We start from the raw sequence: 21,019 nt of genomic DNA on the forward strand, positions 1-21,019 counted from the left end.
GCGTAAGGAACAGTATCTGTTCATATTTAACAAAATTTGAACTATGTAGTCGAAAAAATTAGAGTTTCGGCAGAAAAATCAACCAAAACGCACTGCACATGTTCGCAAAGACTGGATGCAAAAGCAAAAACTTGCTATTTTGAAATGACCTCCACAATCCGTGGATATGAATCTCGTCGAACATTTGCGTAATCAACTAAAAGCGCAGCTTACTAAGTATCCAAGTCCGTCCAATGGAGTACATGAGCTCTGAAAGCAAACCAAGGATATATGGAAGGCTATACCTCCAGAATTTTTAAAGAGATACAAATAAGGTATGTCAAATTGCATCCAGGAACATTGCTGAACATTGTGTTAACAATTCTTTTTTTCGTGAAAATTGTCAAAAAGTTATTAAAAATATATAAGTGCAAAACTCTAACATATGCCTTAACTTACATTTTTGTCTGCTGGTTTTATTAGTGTTGTTGGATTGATTTCAATTCGTTATGGGAGAGGAAGTGCAGGTGTACCAATAAGAATATACAACAAAAGTATGAATGTCGTTAGAACTTGGAAAGATAGCGGCGGCTGATACAAAAAGCCTTACACCATGTTACAGTTTTGCTCGTCACTGTATATAGAAGAAAAAAAGCACCGGATACAATTCTTGCAGAAATTTGTTAGTGAAGTAAGCACGTGTTTGAGGATCACGATCATGAAGAATTTCAAGATGTCGCAGTAGAGCCAGAATTGGAATTACACGTGGACATCGTGTGTGACTCACATTTTGATAACAGCGTTGATTCCGATGCTAATTTTACACTTCCCGAAACATCAGGGGGGCTACTCTGTAAACTCTGTAATGCGATGCGAAAGAGAAATGCGATGAGATAGGCAATCGCCTACGACGTATTTCCCTTTCGCATCGCATTTCTCTTTTGCATCGCATTACAGAGTAGCCGCCCAGGCCCGAAAAGAGCAAGAGTTATATATATAAACGAAATATAAAATAAAAGCATAAAAAGTTGGTGCATATTTTTATTTTCTGTGGACTTACAGATTCTTTGTACAAAGATTTTTTCTGAGAAAACCCCTAGTGAAATTTTATGGAAGTTAATTTTCTAGAACATGTTAACCCTCTAGCGACCGTTAAAATGCCATTTTATTCGGACGTTCTAAAAAAAGGGCCGAAGCGACTCTTTTGTGAGGGAGATAACGGGTTAAAATGTTTTTACTATCAGGCCAATTCTTAATACTCCCGGGGAGTTTGTTAGGGTCAAGACGAAGAGATGGTATTTTCAGGGGCAGTAGCCTAGGGTTCTAGCTTTAAGTTAAGCCTAAGTGGAAGGTTCTACCACATTTTTACTCTTTGCTCGAGCTTCTCAAATATTGAAAAGAAACCCGATTTTTTGAAACTTTGACCACGATTTTCTCAAAATCTGTACTTGATGGAATCTTTATAATTACGGATTCGTAATCAGCTCAAAAAAGTCTATCAAAAACAGATTTAACATTTGCCGCACCAAAATCAGTGTTGCCCTGTGTAATAACAGGTATTGTCTTCCCAGAGAGCTTTGCTCCTCATCGAAATTCGTGCTCCCTTATTTTTTTTTAACGCAGTTTAGTGTTGATTCTTTTACTTTTATTTGGCTTTGTTTTCGCTCAATTTAATTTCTATAATTTTTCAAAACAAAAGAAAATACGTTTGAAATAAAGTGAGCCATACAAGTTTTCAATTTATTTACTAATGTTTTTTTTCGGCGTTTGCAAATTAAATAAGTCCCGTGCAAGAAGGTTTGTTTAAAAAATGCGTGTCCATATATGGTATATGGGGTACCTAAATATCCCTTTTCCCTAGCAGTAAAACTTGTAGTGTGGGCAACAATGTTGGTACAATAATTACAGGAATTGTCTTCCCAGAGAGCGCATATTCCGATCTGCCTTATTTAAAAAATATCATTGTTGCCTCCACTAAAACGTTTACTGCTAAGGAAAAGGGATATTTCCATACCCCATATACCATATATGTACACGTATTTTTGAAACAAATTATCTTGCAGAGGACTTATTTAATTTGCAATAGCCGGTAAAAAAAAAAAAAAACATTTGTTGGTAAATATGTAAATTCAAAATTTGTATGGCTCACTTGATTTCAAACGTATTTTTCTTTTGTTTTGAAAAATTATAGGCATTAATTTGAGTGAAAACAAAAAGCAAAGCCAAATAAAAGTAAAAGAATCAACATTGAACTGCGTCAAAATGAAAATAAGGGAGCACGAATTTTGATGTGAAGCACAATACCTCCCAGAGAGTTTTGCTTCACAGCGAAATTCGTTTAGGCGCATTTCAATGTTGATTGCTTTACTTTTAGGTGGCTTTGCTTTGGTTCTCGCTCAATTAATTTTTTATAATTTTTCAAGAGAAAAAACGTTTGAAATAAATTGAGCAATCAAATGTTTATTTTTCGGCTTTTGCAATTTAAATAAGTTCTCTGCAAGGTTTCTTTAAAAAAAAAAAAAATACGTAGACATATATGGTAAATGGTGAATAGAAATATCCCTTTTACCTTACAGTAAACCTTTTACGGTGGGCAACAATATTTTTCAAATAAGGCAGATCAGAATATGCACTCTCTGGGAAGACAATACCTGTAATTATTGTACCATGCGTGAATATTAGTTGTGTTTAATGAAACCGAAAAAAGTGCAGAGCAGCTCAAGTTAGAGCAGAATAGAGCAGTTGTCAAAAAAACAATAGAGCAAGTTAGAGCAACTCAGACCACAAATCTCATGAAACACTTTTCAGGCAGAAATTCTCAAAACAGTTGATTGCTCGACAGTTCAATTCATCAATTGTAAAGTGTGTGTGTGTGTTTGTTTGCTCTAAGTTACTCCATAACAAAAAGGGGGTGCAGAAAATCGTGCTCTAAGTTGTTCTAGATCCACTTAGCGCAGGCTCATGAAACAAAAAGTAGAGTAAGTTAGAGCAAGAAAAATCCTCATGAAACACAATTTTGGGAGATATCTTAATCTATTGGTTATCTGTTAATCTTTAACCTCTCATTATAAATTAAGATAATAATCTGGCAGACCCCGGAAGTAAACAAAAACCGTTTCAAATGTAAACCTATGTTATATATTCAAATAATTTAAAACGATGTTTTCAATCGGTAATAAAACAAAGTCTTACCACTAAAAAATGTAGTAAAATATTTCAAAAGTATGTGTTCTTACCTGCTTCATTCAAATCTATAACAATATTTTTTAACACTGTTCACAAAGATATTAACTTAAACCCGTCACAATCTGTCTATAGAACAAAATTTAAAATATACACAGCGTTAGAAAACTCGAATTTCGTTTGACGGTAAACGTTCGCTGTGCAAGTTAGAAAGGTCAGGAAAAGGATTGCAAAATGCTCTTCGGAATGTTCTTTATCAAGTGACTTTTTTAAATTTTCTTCAAATTTTGCAAAATTCTCTAATGCCGTCTAGATCGTACAAATACCCCTATGTGCGCCAGATCGTTTGTCGATGCAAAATGTTAAAACACAAGTATGAGCTAGCATATAGTCATCCAGTTTCCCGGAGAAAGGATCTTACTTGATTTCTTACATTTTATCAACTTTAAAAAACAATTGAAACATTTCAAATACTCACTTATGGACTGTGAATCGTTTATCAACTATTTTATGGGGCTGAAAAAAATAAACGCTTAAATAAAAATTAAAAGAACAATTTTGCAAACCATACTTTGAGGTCAGGACATGAATTTGGTGCTTGTTCCGGTACTCCTGCCATTTTTTGTGGTGTTGAAATTTCGGTCTCATCGTCCTTTGCGACTTGTTTGTTGCTGCTGCTTGCAGTCGTCTCCAACGATTTAGGAAACTTCCACAAAAACATTCTGTCCAAGATCTTAATGCGGCTACCATCCAACAGAGGCCGCTTTATAGTTATAATCTGTTCATTAACGCTAATTGGATATGCCTTCGACAAATTGTGAATGGTCACCTACGGAATAAAATAAAACCAAACAAAACAACCAATTAAAAAAAATACAAACACATATCCAAGTATTCTTAATTTAAAGTAACGCCAATTTTTCAACATTGAACACATGCACAAATATACATACACACATGCTACAAGCAAGAGAAATAGTTTAAAAGTCGCTCGCTGAATGCAGAGCTGAACGGAGCACACATAGCCACTAGAGTAGACAGCCAAAATCATACAAACGCAACTTACCCGACCGAAAGCGTCGCATAGTATCTCGCAGTGCACTCCAATTGCGCGAGGATCATCGACCACATAATCACAGCTCATATAGTACCCCACAGTGAACTTGCGTCCTTTCGCTTCGATCACTTCGCCTTTTATTGCCTCGGCCTCAGCGCTGTCGCCGGCAACATCCCCCGTGGCTACGGCCGGCGTCGCTTCAGTTGCGTCCCCAGCAGCTGCCTCAGACAAGCAAATAAATTTCGCTCCATCCAACGCCATTATCAGTCGTGTGTTGTAAATTTCGATTTGTTAGTTATTTCTCACATTAAATATATTATCAATTCTGCTTACAAGCAGATGCACGAAAATAAGTAAAAAATTAACAGAGAACACGAAAACGATACAAGCAAGCCGAAGCCGACAGCAACAGCAAATATAAGCAAATTTTTCACCACCACTTTTTTGCGTCTGCTGAATTTGTGCACCTAATTTCTTATGTATATCTTCACAATTGAACTTTTTCCAGCGGAATTTTTCTGTTTTCAATCTTTAAAATTAAGTTTGTAGCTTTTTCCACATTTAATTATATTTTATTTCACCATTTACTGCTCTCTATCGGAATTTTTCATTTTTCTATGGATGTGCTTTTACAAGAAAAGGGACGCGCTCACTCGCCATTCGATTCCTTTTTGCTTTTGTCTTTTTCACAGCTTGTTCTTCTTATTGGCTTTTTGACGTTTATTTGAAATTTTTAAACTGATGCGTTGTGTACAAAAATACAACCCTGTAAGGGTTTGTTTATTTTCTTTAGCAAGCGCAAGGGCGGGCCACAGGTTCAATTTTTTACGTTTGACCAAACAACGTAAATCAAGGCAAAGAACAAATCTTCGTTATATCAATTATATTTTATTTGGGGTATTCACAACGGTATCGTAAGTGTCGTATTGTTGTATGTCGTAAACTTTAAACGTATAAAAAAATATAATAAGGGGGTTCGAAAAGTACCATCAAAGTCATATTATGCATTCTCGCAGTGCTAAAAAATAGTTGGCTGTGGTTTCAAGTTCTATTAACATTTATTTAAGCTTTTAAAGTTTACGTCATACAACAATACGACACCTACGACACCGTTGCGAGTCCCTCAATTATATAATATATTATAGGGCTTTGCCGTGCCCTATGCACACAAAATGCAGCGATTTGTAGCAGCGCTTCACTTGTATTTACGCATCTTGCATCTTGACGGCTGTCGCAATTTAACACATGGCACTTAATTTTACTAGTTTTTACGCAGTCTTCAATTCAAAAATCACTCACAAATTGCAATTTATACAGATTTTGCACTTATAATTAAAATTTATCTTTGCCGCTGATATGTAAACAAAGGTTCATTTACAAATTACCACAACTGTCAAAATCCGCAAAATCAAAGTAGCGGTACCACTGACAGCACCAGTGTTGCCGTGACGCCATTAAGAAATACATCGTAACAGAAGCAAAAAATGGATCAAATGTATCACATTTTTTTTAGGTATCAAACAATCAAGTTAGAAAGAATTAAAAAAAATCCTATTTGGTTTCATACCTCTGCTTAATATTATTGTCAATAACTGGAGTACAATGGGGATAGTCGTTGCGCTGGGTATGCAGTTACAGTTGCATAGCTATACTCAATCCCGACTCTTGCGTCCTCGTTCACGCACTCTGGGCCACGTGAGCAACCCATGGTCAAGATGCGGTAACCAATCTGAGTGGAGCCTTGGGTCACGGAAGAAAGAGAGGAAGCTTCGGTGGGGCCACTCCGACTTACTCGGTTTAAGGGCTCAGTAAAGTTGCAGCGTCTGTTCACCAGTAGGTGTGGCTGCAAGCGGGTGTCTACTTGGAGCAAGCGGCTCGCTATATAAAAATGTATTTGGTTGCAAAACTAGCCCCGTCCCAACAATGGGTTTTGCGCTGGGTTTGGGACCCGCCAGGTAAAAACCACTTTCAGCGAAGAAGCGAGGAAAAGCCTCGAATGCGACCCTCCGTTATGATGACGACCACGACAAACGTTTAAAGGACTACGATTTGAGGACATGCACCTGGAATGTCCGGACCCTTAATGGGGAAGGTGCCTCTGCCCGGCTGGTTGATGTCCTCGTAAGGACAAAAACTGACAACACCGCCATCAAAAAAATGCGTTGGACGGGGCAAGGTAAGCAATGTCTGGGGCCTTGCGACGTCTACTCCAGCTGCCATGTAAAGGAGCTCAAATTCGGAGTTGGATTTGTGGCGAGAGAGAGACTCCGTCGCCGAGTACAGCTCCGTCAGAATTGGGAAAGACCTCGATAAAATCGATATCACCGGTATCAAAAACCGCGAAGTCAGTTCTGCCTTTTCCAATTTGGATAAAGGCCTGTATGCAGCTCTCAAGAAAAGCGAAAACTCCATATAAAATGACGCACAAGAAATGGCTAAGAAATTTTCTTGAGTCAAATTTCCTTAAAGCTTAGTATCCAGCTCTTAAGAAAAGCAAAAACTCCATATAAAATGACGTACAAGAAATGGCTAAGAAATTTTTCTTGAGTCAAATTTCCTTAAGGCAGTACGCAGTTCTTCAGAAATTTAGTACGCTTTCTACTACGGTTTTCTAAAGTTTTTTGTGAAAAAAGAACACAAGGCAACCCAGGTTTGCAACAGAAATATATGCCCGTTCCATTATTTCTTGAGGAAAGAGTGAGGCAACAGGCTGTGAGGTATCAAAAATGTCAAAATTCCTTGGACTCACACGCGAAATAATGGCAATTTTTTCTTGACCGTTTTCTTGAGAGCTGCATACAGGGCTTAAGGAAGCAAAGCGAATGGGACTGGTGGTAAACTCGGACAAGACGAAGTATCGCCTGTCATTAAACACACAGTCAGCACATTCGCGCGTTGGCGCCCACGTCACTGTTGACAGTTACAATTTCGAGAAAGTAGAGAATTTCGTTTACTTGGGAACCAGCATTAACACCAATAATAATGTCAGCATGGAAATCCAACGCAGAATCACTCTTGCCAACAAGTGCTACTTCGGACTGAGTAGGCAATTCAGGAGGTTCGACGTCGAACGTGGCGCGGCGTGCCGTGGTGTGACGCGGGGCGGCGCGCGAACGCGGAACGCCGCTACGCCGGGCACTTTCAAATTTGTATACATACTAATCCGTCCATTTAACTTGTTCATGTACTACTTTTTTTCAAATGTATCTGGGTGACTAAGCACATATGTGCACTTTTTTACTTTATTACTCAATCGTTAAGTTTAAAAGTTGGTGTTATTGCTCAACGAGAAATGAAATAAAGCAAATTTGTGTTATTTCACATTCAATTGGGAAATAATACAAATTCGCGTTATTACCGTTTGTGTTATTTCACCCGCCCCTCCCCCTCCCCCTCCCCGTTAGCAGTAACGCAAAATTTGCTTTATTTACTTTTAAATGTGAAATATTACTAAAATCTGAGTTTTGCTTTTTTCCAACAGTTTAGCTTTCCCAACATTCAATTGGGAAACAACACAAATTTGCGTTATTGCCGTTTGTGTTATTCCATTCCATTTACTATGAATACGCCCTATCATATTCTGAACAGTTTGTATTGAAATTCTATTTCTCTTCATGGTGAAACGAATACAGAAGGTGGCGCTGATTGTGATACCGCTAACTCTCTTCTGAAAATTTTGACAGAAATATGACGTCATAGGAGATTTTGTGTATTGCTTGTGTGATGCAAGAATGATAGAATACAAGATTGCGCCTATCAGAGAGGATTAGTGAGAATTTTTTTGTGTGACGTCACACTGGTGCAATTGCGTAAGAGAAATGCCAAAACGTGTGCGAGCAAAAATGGAAGAAGAAAAAATGTTGCAAGGAGAACGTAAACAAGTTGCACAGGTGTGACGTCATACAAACGATTCTGTCAAATTCACTGAGAGAGGAATAGCGGTACCGTGATTGGCGGAACCTCTGTTTCTCTCAATCGTGTGTGATGTGCATACAAGAATGATAGAATACAAGATTGCGCCTATCAGAGAGGATTTTTGAGAATAACTTTTGTGTGACGTCACACTGGTGCAATTGCGAGAGCGAAATGCCAAAACGTGAGCAAGAATGGAAGAAGAAGAAAAAATGTTGCAAGGAAAATGTAAACAAGTTGCACCAGTGTGACGTCATGCAAACAACGATTCTGTCAAATTCGTTAAGAGAGGAATAGCGGTCCGAGATCGGCGCAACCTTTGTATTCTCCCAATCGTGATGTGCATATACATATACATATGCAAAACATATACTTACTGATAGATCTCGCTCAGCTCTCTCCACCGGCAAATCTGCGATGACGTCATATTCACGTTACTCTCCCGAATTTCACATCAATCAGCATCCTTGTATTCTATCGGTCTTGATTTCTCTTTTCATACTGGATCAATTTTAAATCTGAAAATATACGCGCTGCAGCCGCAGAGCTATTTATGAGACAAGTAAAGTAAAATAAAAATTAATGCAGTCAGCTCTTTAAACATACATGAGCAAAAAATAAAGTATCTTCCGAAAATTTGCACAAATAAACACGTATCAATTTTGAAGTATATGGATTAAAACGGCAACACTCCTACTCACCGTCACTTTTACAACTAGCAAAGGCACTTTCAAGGTGTATTAAACAAGGTGGTGTTGGGGCGACAGCTGAGTTTTTCGCCGTGGAGGCCATTACGTCAAAATGATGTGTTTGTTGTAACTCATACCAATGACAGTATGGACATCAGCGTATAATTTGTTAGTGTAATTTTTTACTTATATACGGCCAACACCACCTTGTTAAATACGCCTTGGGCACTTTCTTCGGTTTTAATCGAATTCGCCCCATAGCATCGATGTTGCGCCAAAAATTAAAAAAATCGATGTATCTCTGTCAGAATCGATCTTTTTTGCACCTCTACAGCTGATTCTTCAGATAGTTCGTTTGACGACTTGTTTACGAGTAGGAGTTGTAACATTTTTGCAAAAGTAGTCATTTGTTATTTTACAATAAATTAAAGCAGTTAAATATGGATGCTGAAGCCTCGCGCAAAACTTGGGAGCTGGAGAACAATGTGAAGACACTGCCGGCATGCGATGAAATTTTCCGCTATGATGCTGAACAACAGCGACAGATTCTCGACGCCAAGCCGTGGGAAAAGGATCCTCATTATTTTAAGGATATCAAAATATCTGCATTGTCATTGCTTAAGATGGTAATGCATGCACGTTCAGGTGGAACTCTCGAGATTATGGGTCTGCTGCTTGGTAAAGTTGAGGATAACACTATGATTGTAATGGACGCTTTCGCATTGCCCGTAGAGGGTACCGAGACGCGTGTGAACGCGCAGTCGCAAGCCTACGAGTACATGTCTGCTTATATTGAGGCAGCTAAGGAGGTGGGGCGATTGGAAAATGCTATCGGATGGTATCACAGTCATCCCGGCTATGGCTGTTGGTTGTCCGGCATAGATGTATCAACACAAATGCTTAATCAAAACTATCAGGAACCATTTGTTGCAATAGTTGTGGATCCAGTACGCACAGTGTCAGCAGGAAAAGTATGTTTAGGTGCATTTCGAACCTATCCCAAGGGTTATAAGCCACCGAATGAAGAACCTTCTGAGTATCAGACTATACCTTTAAACAAGATTGATGATTTCGGCGTACATTGTAAACAATATTATCCGCTTGAGGTAACTTATTTCAAATCTGCACTCGACCGAAAGTTATTGGATTCTTTGTGGAACAAATATTGGGTAAACACACTAGGCAGTTCTGGCTTACTGACCAATACAGAATATACCACAGGCCAAATATTCGATTTGTCAGAGAAGCTCGAGCAGAGTGAGTCAAGTTTAGTGCGAGGACCATTTGTGGTTTCAGGTAGGCGGAAAATATTAAAAAAAAAGAGTTTTAATGGACTTGTATTTATTCCTATCTTTTGTTTTCTAAGGTGCTGAAGGAAGCGAGAAACGTACAGAGGATAAACTTTCAAAAGCTACGCGTGACTGTAGTCGGGCATCCATTGAACTAATTCATGGTCTTATGGCGCAAATTGCAAAAGACAAGCTATTCAATAGAGTAGGACTGGGTAAATAAATTCAAACCCAACGAGCAAAATAGCGATAAACGTTATTCTTCATATTTTTAATAAACTATGAATAATTTATACATGCATCAGTTAATTACCAAAAGGAATAAGTCGCCATTTTTTCCATATGACAATTTTGATGCAGTTAGGTTCGTGTAAAGGAACTCTGTTGAACTGCATCAAATTTGCATATCGGGAAAAAGTCGACCCCTTAGTAAATAACCGATTCACATATATCAAAAAAAAAATTTATGTATTGTACCATTTCCGCAAAAATAAAAACTGAATTATCGTTTGTTCTGCGTTGTTATTGTGGCGGCTACTTAAACTCTTAACAATAAAATTTTAATGCGTTTTCCGCTTACTGCGACCAAGGAAATGGATTCCTTGACGCAAGATCAGCAAAAATATGTGTTAGAAACTTTTTTAAAAGTTCACTGCACGCTGTTTTCAGGTCAAGAAATTAAAAAAATTTAAAACCCACTTAATTTGAAGGTCATTTGAAACGTTTTATCCAACGAAACTATGGCCCCTATTATGAATTGCATTTGATCTTCGACTGTGGTCGAAATTGCTAATCGAACGAATTTTCATCTGTTATTATCAGAGAACGTAAATCTGTAAATAAATATACGTTCTCTGCTTTCCCACTAATAATTCACAATAGAGCAGTTTTTTCACTTAACAACACTACTCTTCAGTAGTGCGATTCCCATTTTTCTTAACGACAATATTCGCATCGTTAGCTAACGATTCCGACAAGTTTCGTTAACTGCAATTCTCAAGAACACTTTTAGCGAATATTGTCGATAGCTTTGACAGTTGTCTAACGAAATTTGTAGATAGCCTAGCTACGAATATTTTGTCGTTGAAAAGCCTAACGATAAAATTGGTTTAAGTTTTTATTGAGAAAAATTAGGCAAAATTCATCGGTAAGCAAACTATTATAATAAAAAATAGCTAATAAATAAACATTTATCACATATAGATGTGCTTATTATTATTATTCATTTTATTTATTACACTGTGCAAGTTGAAAACTTTGGCAAAGTTTTTGATAGTTGATCTCACTTAATTGGGGCATTCTAAGTTCAATGGCTCCCCCCGTTTTGTCAGATTTGCTCCAGTGTTCGAGATAACGACACTTGAACATTTGCTTCAATTTTAACTTGTTTGTAAATAACTCAGTTTTTGTGTTGTTTTAATAAAATTTTTAACATGACTGATTTTTATAATGAAGATTATTTTAAAAAATAGTCACGTGACAAAGTTTAATAAAATGACTTTAACGGACTTTGTCGGAGTTATTAAAAAAACTTAAAAATTTTAACAAATTTTCATTTACTGTTACGTCGAAAACTAGAGCCACAGCTGAATTTTTAGACGTGGAAAGTATAACGTCAAAATGATGTGTTTGTTGTAATTCATACTGTAATTGTGCGTATAATTTGTTAGTGGAATTTTTTACTTATATACGGCTAACACCACCTTATTAAATTCGCCTTGCACGAGGCCCTTATTGCAAAATAAAAAGTCCAGCATCCTATGGTACTGCTCCGTAGTAGCTTTTGCGCTTCTGTTTTTTTTTCATATTGTATTCACAAACAACAATCTCGACAAAAATAATACGCGCAACAATAAAATTGGGGTGTTCACAGTTCGTTCCAAATAGTGTCTCAAAATGTAGACGTCTACATTTTAAGACGTTTTCTAACCGTAAAATCTGTGGTGTTGTTGTTTCCCATACAAAATTGGAAAACGACGCAGTCTACATTTTGTCACACTCAAAGGTATGTTTTTTACGCGTCTACATTTTGCAACCTCGCAGCAGGGTTGCATTATGGCAATACTAATAACATTTTTTTTATTTATTGGGCACGTTTTCGGTATTTGCATTTAATTTGAGCGCAATTTCTGATGAAAAGAAACAAATCAAGGAAAAGAAATAACAAATATTACGAATTGGTAATTAAGTTAAAAAATTACAATTTTTCAGAAACAAAATCGAAAGGCGACATATAAAAAATGCACGCAAGGAAGAAATGTCTGGCAACACCAGCAAAGTTTTGAGACGATTTTGCGACGAGTGCTAGAAAGGGGTGCTCACAGTTTGATGCTAAAGATGTCTCAAAATGTAGTCGTCTACATTTTCAGACACAATTTGGAACGAACTGTGAACACCCCAAATGTTTCTTTTAAATATTGACTGCCAAACATCAATATTGCCATATTTGTCTTTGTAATTAACGACTATCCTCGTAAACTCCTTTATCGACATGTCTAACGAATTCTGTCGTTAAGTGTGTTTTTGAGAATAGCCTATTCGCTACTGCAAGCTACAAACGTCGTTCATTATCAATAACGAATATAGCCCAAAATACAATAACGCAGTGGCAGTGGCAGCGGCAGTTTTTCGAAATCAGCTCTTTTTTAGAAAGTGTGGTGTCCAATGAAGCGACTCACAATACAGCAGTGGCAGCTAGCAGTACTGCTCAGTTTAGCCCAAATTCTAAATTCACTGCCACTGCCTTCATCGCAGCAAACTTCGCATGCTGAATTTGACATAAATGAAACGCAGCCAACATCTGTTGATGTCACTGAAGCCTAAAAGGCAACAACAAAAATGTAAACAAACAAAAGGGAATGTCAAAAAAAGCAGTCACTGACAACGCCGTATTGTGTTTGCTGCGGCATTGACTGCCAATATTAGCAGTAACAGCTGATTTTAAAAACTGTCACTGCCACTGCCACTGCGCTATTGTGTTTTGGCCTTATCGGTCGTTAGAAAAAATGGGAATCGCACTACAGGTCGCGTATGTTTTAACCGACCCGGCTGAACTCGGATAAATAGCCGTGTTTGTGTTGTTGCTTTGCGTGTATTTCATTATTTAAGCGAGGGTTCTTTTGCAGACGCTATTTAATGAATTAATATTTTGCATGAATCGAGGAAATAATAGTTTAGCAACAATTTATTAGGAAATAAACCTAATTACTTTAATATCATAAAAATTTATTCAAATAAAAAAATTTTCTATTTAAAATAATAAAATCGAAGCTAAAAATAAACTAAAAAAAAAATATTTATTAAAAAAATAAACCAAAATTAAATAAAAAAAGAAAAAAATCTCCACTGCCCCACGACTCGAACTCCGCTCTCTCAATTGGCAGTCTAGAGCTTTGCACGCTCGACCATTGCGCCTGATTGGGCAGCGTGAGCAAAATGACATACATAAATGTCTGTTGTTTCCTTTGCACTAACTGATTTTGAATCAGCATTCGAAGCTGGCAACGATATTTTCGAGCTCACTCGGATTCAGTGATAGCAATTTTTTCGTATTCGTAGCGGGCATTTGAATTCGTAGATTTTCTACGATGGATTCCGTGATAGCCCTGATTATTCAAAGCCGCCTCGATATCGAGGAAGGCTCCTACGGCAAAGTCCTTGTGAGTGAAGGCTTCCTCTATACACCTCACAATTGTATGCAGAGCAGTATCGACTGACCGTCCGTTACAGTAAGCAGTAAGTTGCTGAGCTCTAGACAGGCGATCCCGAGGAATCATGCTCCTCATGTGCATATCAACCAGCCTCTCCAACGTCTGCAGCAGAAACGACGAAAGACTGATTGGCCTAAAGTAATTGGGGGCAACATGAGAGCTCCTTCCGGCCTTCGGGATGAACACCCCACCTTGACGACCCTCCAACCGCTGGGAATGTATCCGTATCTAACGCAGCTCGCGTAGATTGGGGCCAACCAACGGCACGATACCTCCGCCGCCTTTTGCAGCTGCGCAGGTATGATGCCATCAGGTCCTGCGGATTTGAAGGGTTCGAACGAATTGATCGCCCTGAAGGGCTTGCTATGTGGACGCGTTTCGTCCAAAGAGAATTGAGTATACCTATGATCCGAAAAAGAGTGTTCGCTCAGAACCCTCCAATCCGAGATCAGAGGTGCTGTCTCAGATGAAGCCAGTGTGAGTTCAAGTTATAAACGTAGGGGAATTCCCCCTGTTACAAATATGTAAGTTTTCACTTAGAATAAACTCAAAAAGTGACTCACCTCGCAAGTTTGTATCCGAGCTGCCCCAAACTGAGTGCCTCGAGTTCGCATTGGACGTCAAGATCACGCCAGCTTTTCGTCGCTTAGCTTCCGCTAGAGCGCTCCTCAGCAGCATTGGAGGTGGCTCCACCTCGTCATCGTGCGGCATGTAGGCGGATATGAGCCAGAGTTCTCTAGCCTCTCGTTCCAGCCTAATTGTAACCACATCCTCATTGCTCAAATTATGCAAAATAAAAGCTTTTAGTTCACCTCTGATAAGCATACAGACCCTAGTTCTACCTACGTTGTTCGCCGCTATCAGCTTGTGGTTCCTTGTTCTGATTCCAGAGATACCATTACTGCTCAGCCATGGCTCCTGTATCAGAACCATATCAGCCCCACCTTGCTCAAGGTGGAGCAAAAGATTGACGGACGCCGCCTTGGAATGTTGGAGGTTAATCTGCAGAATCTTCATTCTCCAGAATATCCTCCATGAGCGCTAGTTCCGCGCTCTCACCGCGGACATCGACCCCACCGAACAGCCTCTCGAGACTGAAGACGGACGCTCGGCAGAGGAGCCCCCCAAATACTCTCAGCATCCGATTGAGCCGAGTCTCCCAACTGGATTAGTGGGGAGGAGTAAGGTTGTTGGGATAGGAGAAAAAAGGAGGGCAGGAGTAATCGTCTGTACGAGAATCTCCACATAGGAAACTGTGTAAGCTCGTATCTTACGCAGGTTCTCATGCGGAGCCTCCCTCTTAGTTCATGCTGATATAGAAGCCCCTAAAGGCCCCAATGTCACCACTTAAGCCTCATCCCCACGCCAAGGAGACCGACATCGATGAGGAAGCTAAGTTAACTTTAACCCGTTTCTTTATCTTCAAAACGACGTTGAGAGGAGGTCTCTACGATGAGTAGAGCCCGAGATATAACGATTTGAAGAAGTACATGAATGGTCAGAATCACGTAAAAATTTGAACTTTGACAGATCATACCCTGCAGTACGCTTTTTATGCTTGAACCTAGTACTGCATACTACCATGTTTCGTGCCCCGGCGAAGTCGATCAGCCTCAATCCGTTGTCGGACGTTTCGTCGTGGAGGCTGAATTTTCGGACGGTGGTTCCAAAGATCCCTTCCTTGCTCACCCTGGCATTGAAGTCGCCAAGCACGATTTTGATATCATGACGGGGGCAGCGCTCGTACGTGCGCTCCAAGCGATCATAGAAGAGGTCCTTGGATGCCTCATCCTTCTCTTCCGTCGGGTCATGAGCGCAGATGAGCGAGATATTGAAGAATCTCGCTTTGGTACGGATTGTGGCTAGACGCTCGTCCACCGGGGTGAACGACACTACTCGGCGACGGTGTCTCTCTCCCACCACAAATCCAATTCCGAATTTGCGTTCCTTTACATGGCAGCTGTAGTAGACGTCGCAAGGCCCCAAACATTGCTTGCCTTGCCCCGTACAATGCATTTCTTGGATGGCGGTGATGTCAGCTTTTGTTCTTACGAGGACATCAACCAGCCGGGCAGAGGCACCTTCCCCATTAAGGGTCCGGATATTCCAGGTGCATACCCTCAAATCGTAATCCTTTAAACGTTTGCCGTGGTCGTCATCATAAGGGGGGGTCTCATCCGGGGCTTTGCCTTGCTTCTTCACTGGAAGTGGTTTTTACGTGGCGGGTCCCAAACCCAGCGCACAACTCATTGCTGGGACGGGGGTGGTTTCGCAACCAAATACACGTTTATGTATCGAGCCGCTTGCTCCAAGCAGACACCCGCTTGCAGCCGCACCTACTGGTGAACAGACGCTGCAACTTTAGTGAGCCCTTAAACCGAATAAATCGGAGTGGCACCACTAAAGCTCCCTCTCTTTCTGCCGTGACCCCAGGCTCCACTCGGATTGGTTACTGCATCTCACACATGGGTTGCTCACGTTACTCAGGGTGCGCAACGAGAACGCAAGAGTCGGGATTGAGTATAGTCGTGCAACAGTAACTGCATATCCAGCATAACGACTATACCCCATTGCACTCCAAAGTGCAAGAGCACTTGTTTGACAGAATAAAACCTAACCAAAGATCAGATCAGATAGTAAAAAAGGATGCAGGCTATGTTTATGGCTCCCTTATATTCTATGTCCTTTGTGATAACGAATGTGTTGCCACGTTCGTACGAAAAATTGTTTTTGCCGAGAGTACAGGAGACTCATATTAAAATAATAAATAAATCACTGAACATCAGGACTTAATCGGTACAAATATGAAAATCGGGAAACTTATACGTCCCGACTTTTAAAAAATATTTAGCGGAACAATTTTCTCAAAATCGGTACTCTCCCGCCAAAATCGCAACGAATGGTGACCATACGTATAGGGGAGAATTAGTATGGATCTCCTTTGTATGGGGCGGTTTGTAAGATGACGGTAATTTTTTTTTGGCATTACTTCATTCAAAAATTGATATTGCTATACTGTTAAGTGCGATCAACTCAAGCAGTATCTTGTTCGAAAGACAATTAAAATACTCTTCCAACGACATACAACTTGTAGTGATTGGCTGAGCTATAGCTGGTCAAAGCCAAAATTTTTGATTGGCTTAGTAGATATAAATTATATTTTTTGTCACCACTATATGACGTGAAAGGCACTGTAATGATCTTGGATGCAGAAGGACCACTCCAGCGCTAGTTGTTCAGCGTATACTTATCCATCTATCCTGCTATCTATGTAGCTTGGATCCATTAGTGTAGAACTAGATCGGACCCGGGACTCCTTTTGACCATGATCCTGCTATCTATGCAGCTACCAGGTGAAGTAGTAAGAGCGAGAAGAAAGATTTTTTATTGATTTGACACTATTTTATTTGAAAATGTACCTAATAAATTTAGCAACGTAGAACAGTTAATTCTGGGTGATGCACCGCAAGAATTTTGGACGAATGGATGAAAAATACGAAAAACTACAAATGGTCTCACATCAAGACAATGCGAGCTGTCACACATCGTCAAGGAAATGATTTTTAAAACACTCAATACATTGAATTGATGGGTCAACCGACGTAGTCTTGATTTGGCACCTAATGGTTTGTTTTATGTTCCCGTACATCAAGGATAAACTTCTGCACAAAGATTATCATCGCCTTAAGAAGTTGCTGAAGCGTTCAAAAACCATGTTTGTGAGGTACCGACTTCATTTCGGAAAAAAATGTTTCACCAATTGGCGTATGCAAAAGTGAAAAAATCATGCTGAAGAATATCTTGAAAGGCAATAAGACTATTTTGACGGAAAAAAATTGTTTATATTCTTAGGTAGTCTAAGGAGAAAATGTTGAACGGTCTTTGTATTTCTAATTTCTTGTTTAAATTTACGGTTTTCTAATTTCTTGTATTTCTTGTCCTTGTCTGGCTCACACATTTCATAATATTGTCGGTTTGGGCAACCATCTGGTTTTCAAGGCAACCTTCTCCCCTGAAAAACTTCAAAGGGCAGATAATGTGACTTCTTTGCCTTACAAAAGTGTGAAATTTTAAGAAACGGACACACAATTTTCCAACCGTTTGCTTTTATTTTAGAATCGAACACGAAAAGAGAAAGGGGCAATCAAAGGACAACATTGTTTGTTAGAAACGAAGACACCAAAAGTATTCGCACTCTTTAAAACAAAAGTACGAACATCATTAAGAAAAGTAAGGAAGAATGGATGGTGCTGACTCAAAGTGCGGGTGCGCAATATTTGACCTTTTAAAATAAACAACGTTTCCTAAGCATCAAAGCCTTCAAAACTAGTGTGATACTGCCCGTATCGATACCAAAAGTACTCAGAACTCGATTCTCAAAAGGATCGACAGCACCTGATTTATAAAAGTATCGATACTGACTCCAAAGAACTCAGTACTCACAAAAGAACTCGAAAGTACTCAGCATGATAAAAAAAACATAGTAAGGTAAAACCGTTCTCTCAACTCGTTGGCCATGATTTTTTTTTGAAGTTTGCCAGTATTTTAAAATCATATAAAATTGAGAGTAAAAAAAGTAATTGTTCAAAGTTGTTGTTGTTTGAGATTGAAAATGAGGATGTGTGAGTGAGTTTGTGTGTAAAATTTTCAAATTAAATTGCTTGCAAACGTCAAGAAATGGAAAAACTCCTCTCAGCGGTTCTATCTTCCTATTTTTTATCGGCTGCGTTTCTTTATACATTCCGGATAATCCCATTTCACAGCCGGAATAAACAGAATGCTTTCGAAATATACGTTAACATATCATCAGGAACGTTCTAAAGAATAAGTAAACAAAAAAGTTTATTCCAAACGTTCAGAATGAATAAAGAAATTCAGCCATCATAGTACTCAGAACTTAAAAGAATTCGAAAGTAGAGTCCGACAGATTCCCAATTTTGGGCCGATGCCGATTAATCGGCCTTAGGGCTAAGAATTGACCAATGCCGATGTCGATGCCGATTCCTTAAAAAAAAAAACTACCTGAATATAAATTCATCAAGAACAAATGTTTTTGAGAAAACTTTTATAATAAAGATTAAAGTGTTCATGTCACTTTTTACATATGGAAATACCAACATATCGTGTAGAGGCAAATAAGATTTGTTTCTGTACAAAGCAGATGCACGTACATACGAAATAGAAATGCTTCTATTTTCATCTGACACACAGATAGAATCGTCTGAGCTTATTTCGTTTTCAAAGAATAAATAAAGCTTGTGAATTTGACAGACATACGCAATTATACATTTATTGAAAAAATCACATTTACAGATGCAAATACATATCGTGTAAGAGCACCTTTACTATTCTGTTGATAGCCGTGAAATTTTTCCAGCAACACATATTAGGTTTGTTCCATAAGCTACTCGAAGTCACTTCGAGTTACACATATGCGTTCCAAAAGTAAGTTTTAGAGTTCATTCGATATACGCTGACAGTTTGAACTTTACTCGAGTTTTTCTACAAGTAGCTTGTGGAACAAACCTATTGTTTTCACATAAAATTTTGACACACCCAAAAGTGAAGTATAAAATAAATAAATAAATAAAAACAAATTTTCAATCAAACTGATGTTGTTCAGGGGCGTCTTTAGTAAATGTTTTGGAGTTTGTTTTAATATATCTTATCTTACTATATATTTCTTAGCTTTTCTACATTCCGATAAGTTGAGAGAACGAAGTCTAATATTATTTTTTGGTCAACTACGATGTCTCATTTCATTTTTTGCAATCATTAGTTCATTTCGCTTGAGGAGTCACAACGCCCATACCGGCTGTGCCGATTTTTTTGAAATTTAGGACACTGACTTTCCGAGCATGGTTATAGGCCAAAATAAAACCGCTATCTAAATGGGGTGTGGAAACTTCCATGCAAACTGAATTTTTCATAATGCATATCTCTGGAAGTATTTGTGGTAGAGTCCTGGAACTTGGTATGGATATATGTATCTGAAGTCAATCCCAAGCTCATGGAAAAATAATGGTTTATTCCTTGGAATAGAGGTTATTGAAATCAATCCCAAGCCTATGAAAAATAGGGCTATATGAAAACGATCTGGTAGCCATTGATACCTCTGGAAGCATTTACCTAGAATACTGAGATGAGGTATGTTTCCAATCGAAATATGTACAGAAAAACGGGCGTGACACCTTCTGGGAAGTTACATCATCACAGGGTGTATCTCTGGAACCATTTTAAGCTAAACCTTGAGCGATTACATTCTTGCCAAGACCCACAGGCATAAGCTGAAATTGCGTCGCAAGTTTTACGATCGGCTTGGGTAAGGTTTAACCACTTAACACTTAACTTTTTTCGCCGCTACCGAATTCTATAAACTGTCAGTTTTCACACAATTTAAAATGTATATGTGTATTTAAAAATGTCATGAAAATTGTGTTGCTAGCTTCATGTTGCCAACATGTTGCAAGCTTTTCCACAGCGCGAACAGAATACTGCTTTGCTGAGGAGATGTGGAATTTCACACTCTTTTCACAGAAAGAAATTTTATATGCAATTTGACAGCTTTTTACGTGAAACAGGAACAGGATACTATGCTTAACAAAAGAAAAACAAACAAATAACATTACAAAACAAGTAATTTTTAAGCAAAAACAAAACCGACTTCAATTCTTATATACAAATTTAAGATTATCGTTAATTTTCTCGTGATCCAATGATCGCATTAAAACCAAATTAGTGAGGTAACACCTTTCCTTAAAAAAAAAAAGAATTATTGAAATCGGTTAACGTGGTCCAAAGTTATGCGGTAACATACATAAAAAAATATATTCCGACGAATTGATAACTTTCTCCTTTTTGTGAAATTGGTTAACAAATAATAATTCAAGAATGTATTCACTTATTTATGTACATACATAAATATGTATTAAAAGTAGTATATCGCCTATTCATACATATCATTGCAATACTTTGTTTCATAGTCTTTTTCTTATTCAATGTTAAAAAAAAAATAGTTAATTCGAAATCACATTTCTTAGTTGTACACATAGTAGTAAAAATATGCACTTTTTGGCTGACTATAAAGGTGTATTGAAAACAATTTGTTAATAAACAGTATCCGTATATTTTTAATGATAAAAGTATTTTTGTAACGTAAAAAATTTAACATTCCAGTGAAAAGAACCCGAAGGATGAAGG

The 21,019-nt window shown here is 38.4% G+C and overlaps 2 protein-coding genes across 2 annotated transcripts in view; one reads left to right on the forward strand and one right to left on the reverse strand.

Moving 5' to 3' along the window:
- The window catches only part of LOC118744436 (mucin-17), a gene marked incomplete in the record, with an annotated part of 52,271 nt that extends 47,366 nt beyond the window's left edge, over nucleotides 1-4,905 (reverse strand). The window contains 3 exon segments of the mRNA XM_036477456.1: nucleotides 3,641-3,678; nucleotides 3,734-3,991; nucleotides 4,229-4,905. Of these exon segments, the coding sequence (XP_036333349.1) occupies nucleotides 3,641-3,678; nucleotides 3,734-3,991; nucleotides 4,229-4,480 (548 nt within the window).
- Nucleotides 4,906-9,152: 4,247 nt separating this feature from the next.
- Nucleotides 9,153-10,619, forward strand: LOC118744460 (COP9 signalosome complex subunit 5). Its single transcript, XM_036477492.1, has 2 exons — nucleotides 9,153-10,116; nucleotides 10,187-10,619. The coding sequence occupies exons 1-2, from the start codon at nucleotides 9,261-9,263 to the stop codon at nucleotides 10,330-10,332; spliced, it is 1,002 nt and encodes a 333-aa protein (XP_036333385.1). The 5' UTR covers nucleotides 9,153-9,260; the 3' UTR covers nucleotides 10,333-10,619.
- The last annotated feature ends 10,400 nt before the right edge of the window (nucleotides 10,620-21,019 follow it).

The sequence above is a fragment of the Rhagoletis pomonella genome, unplaced genomic scaffold, assembly GCF_013731165.1.
Source record: "Rhagoletis pomonella isolate Grant_MI unplaced genomic scaffold, Rhpom_1.0 Rhpom_scaffold_00001, whole genome shotgun sequence".
Classification (NCBI taxonomy): domain Eukaryota; kingdom Metazoa; phylum Arthropoda; class Insecta; order Diptera; family Tephritidae; genus Rhagoletis; species Rhagoletis pomonella.

Excerpts from the sequence above, each read along its gene's own strand:
- LOC118744460 (XM_036477492.1), top strand. The coding sequence starts at position 9,261 with ATGGATGCTGAAGCCTCGCGCAAAACTTGGGAGCTGGAGAACAATGTG. Across the intron at positions 10,117-10,186 it reads AGGACCATTTGTGGTTTCAG|GTGCTGAAGGAAGCGAGAAA; the intron begins GTAGGCGGAAAA and ends TTGTTTTCTAAG.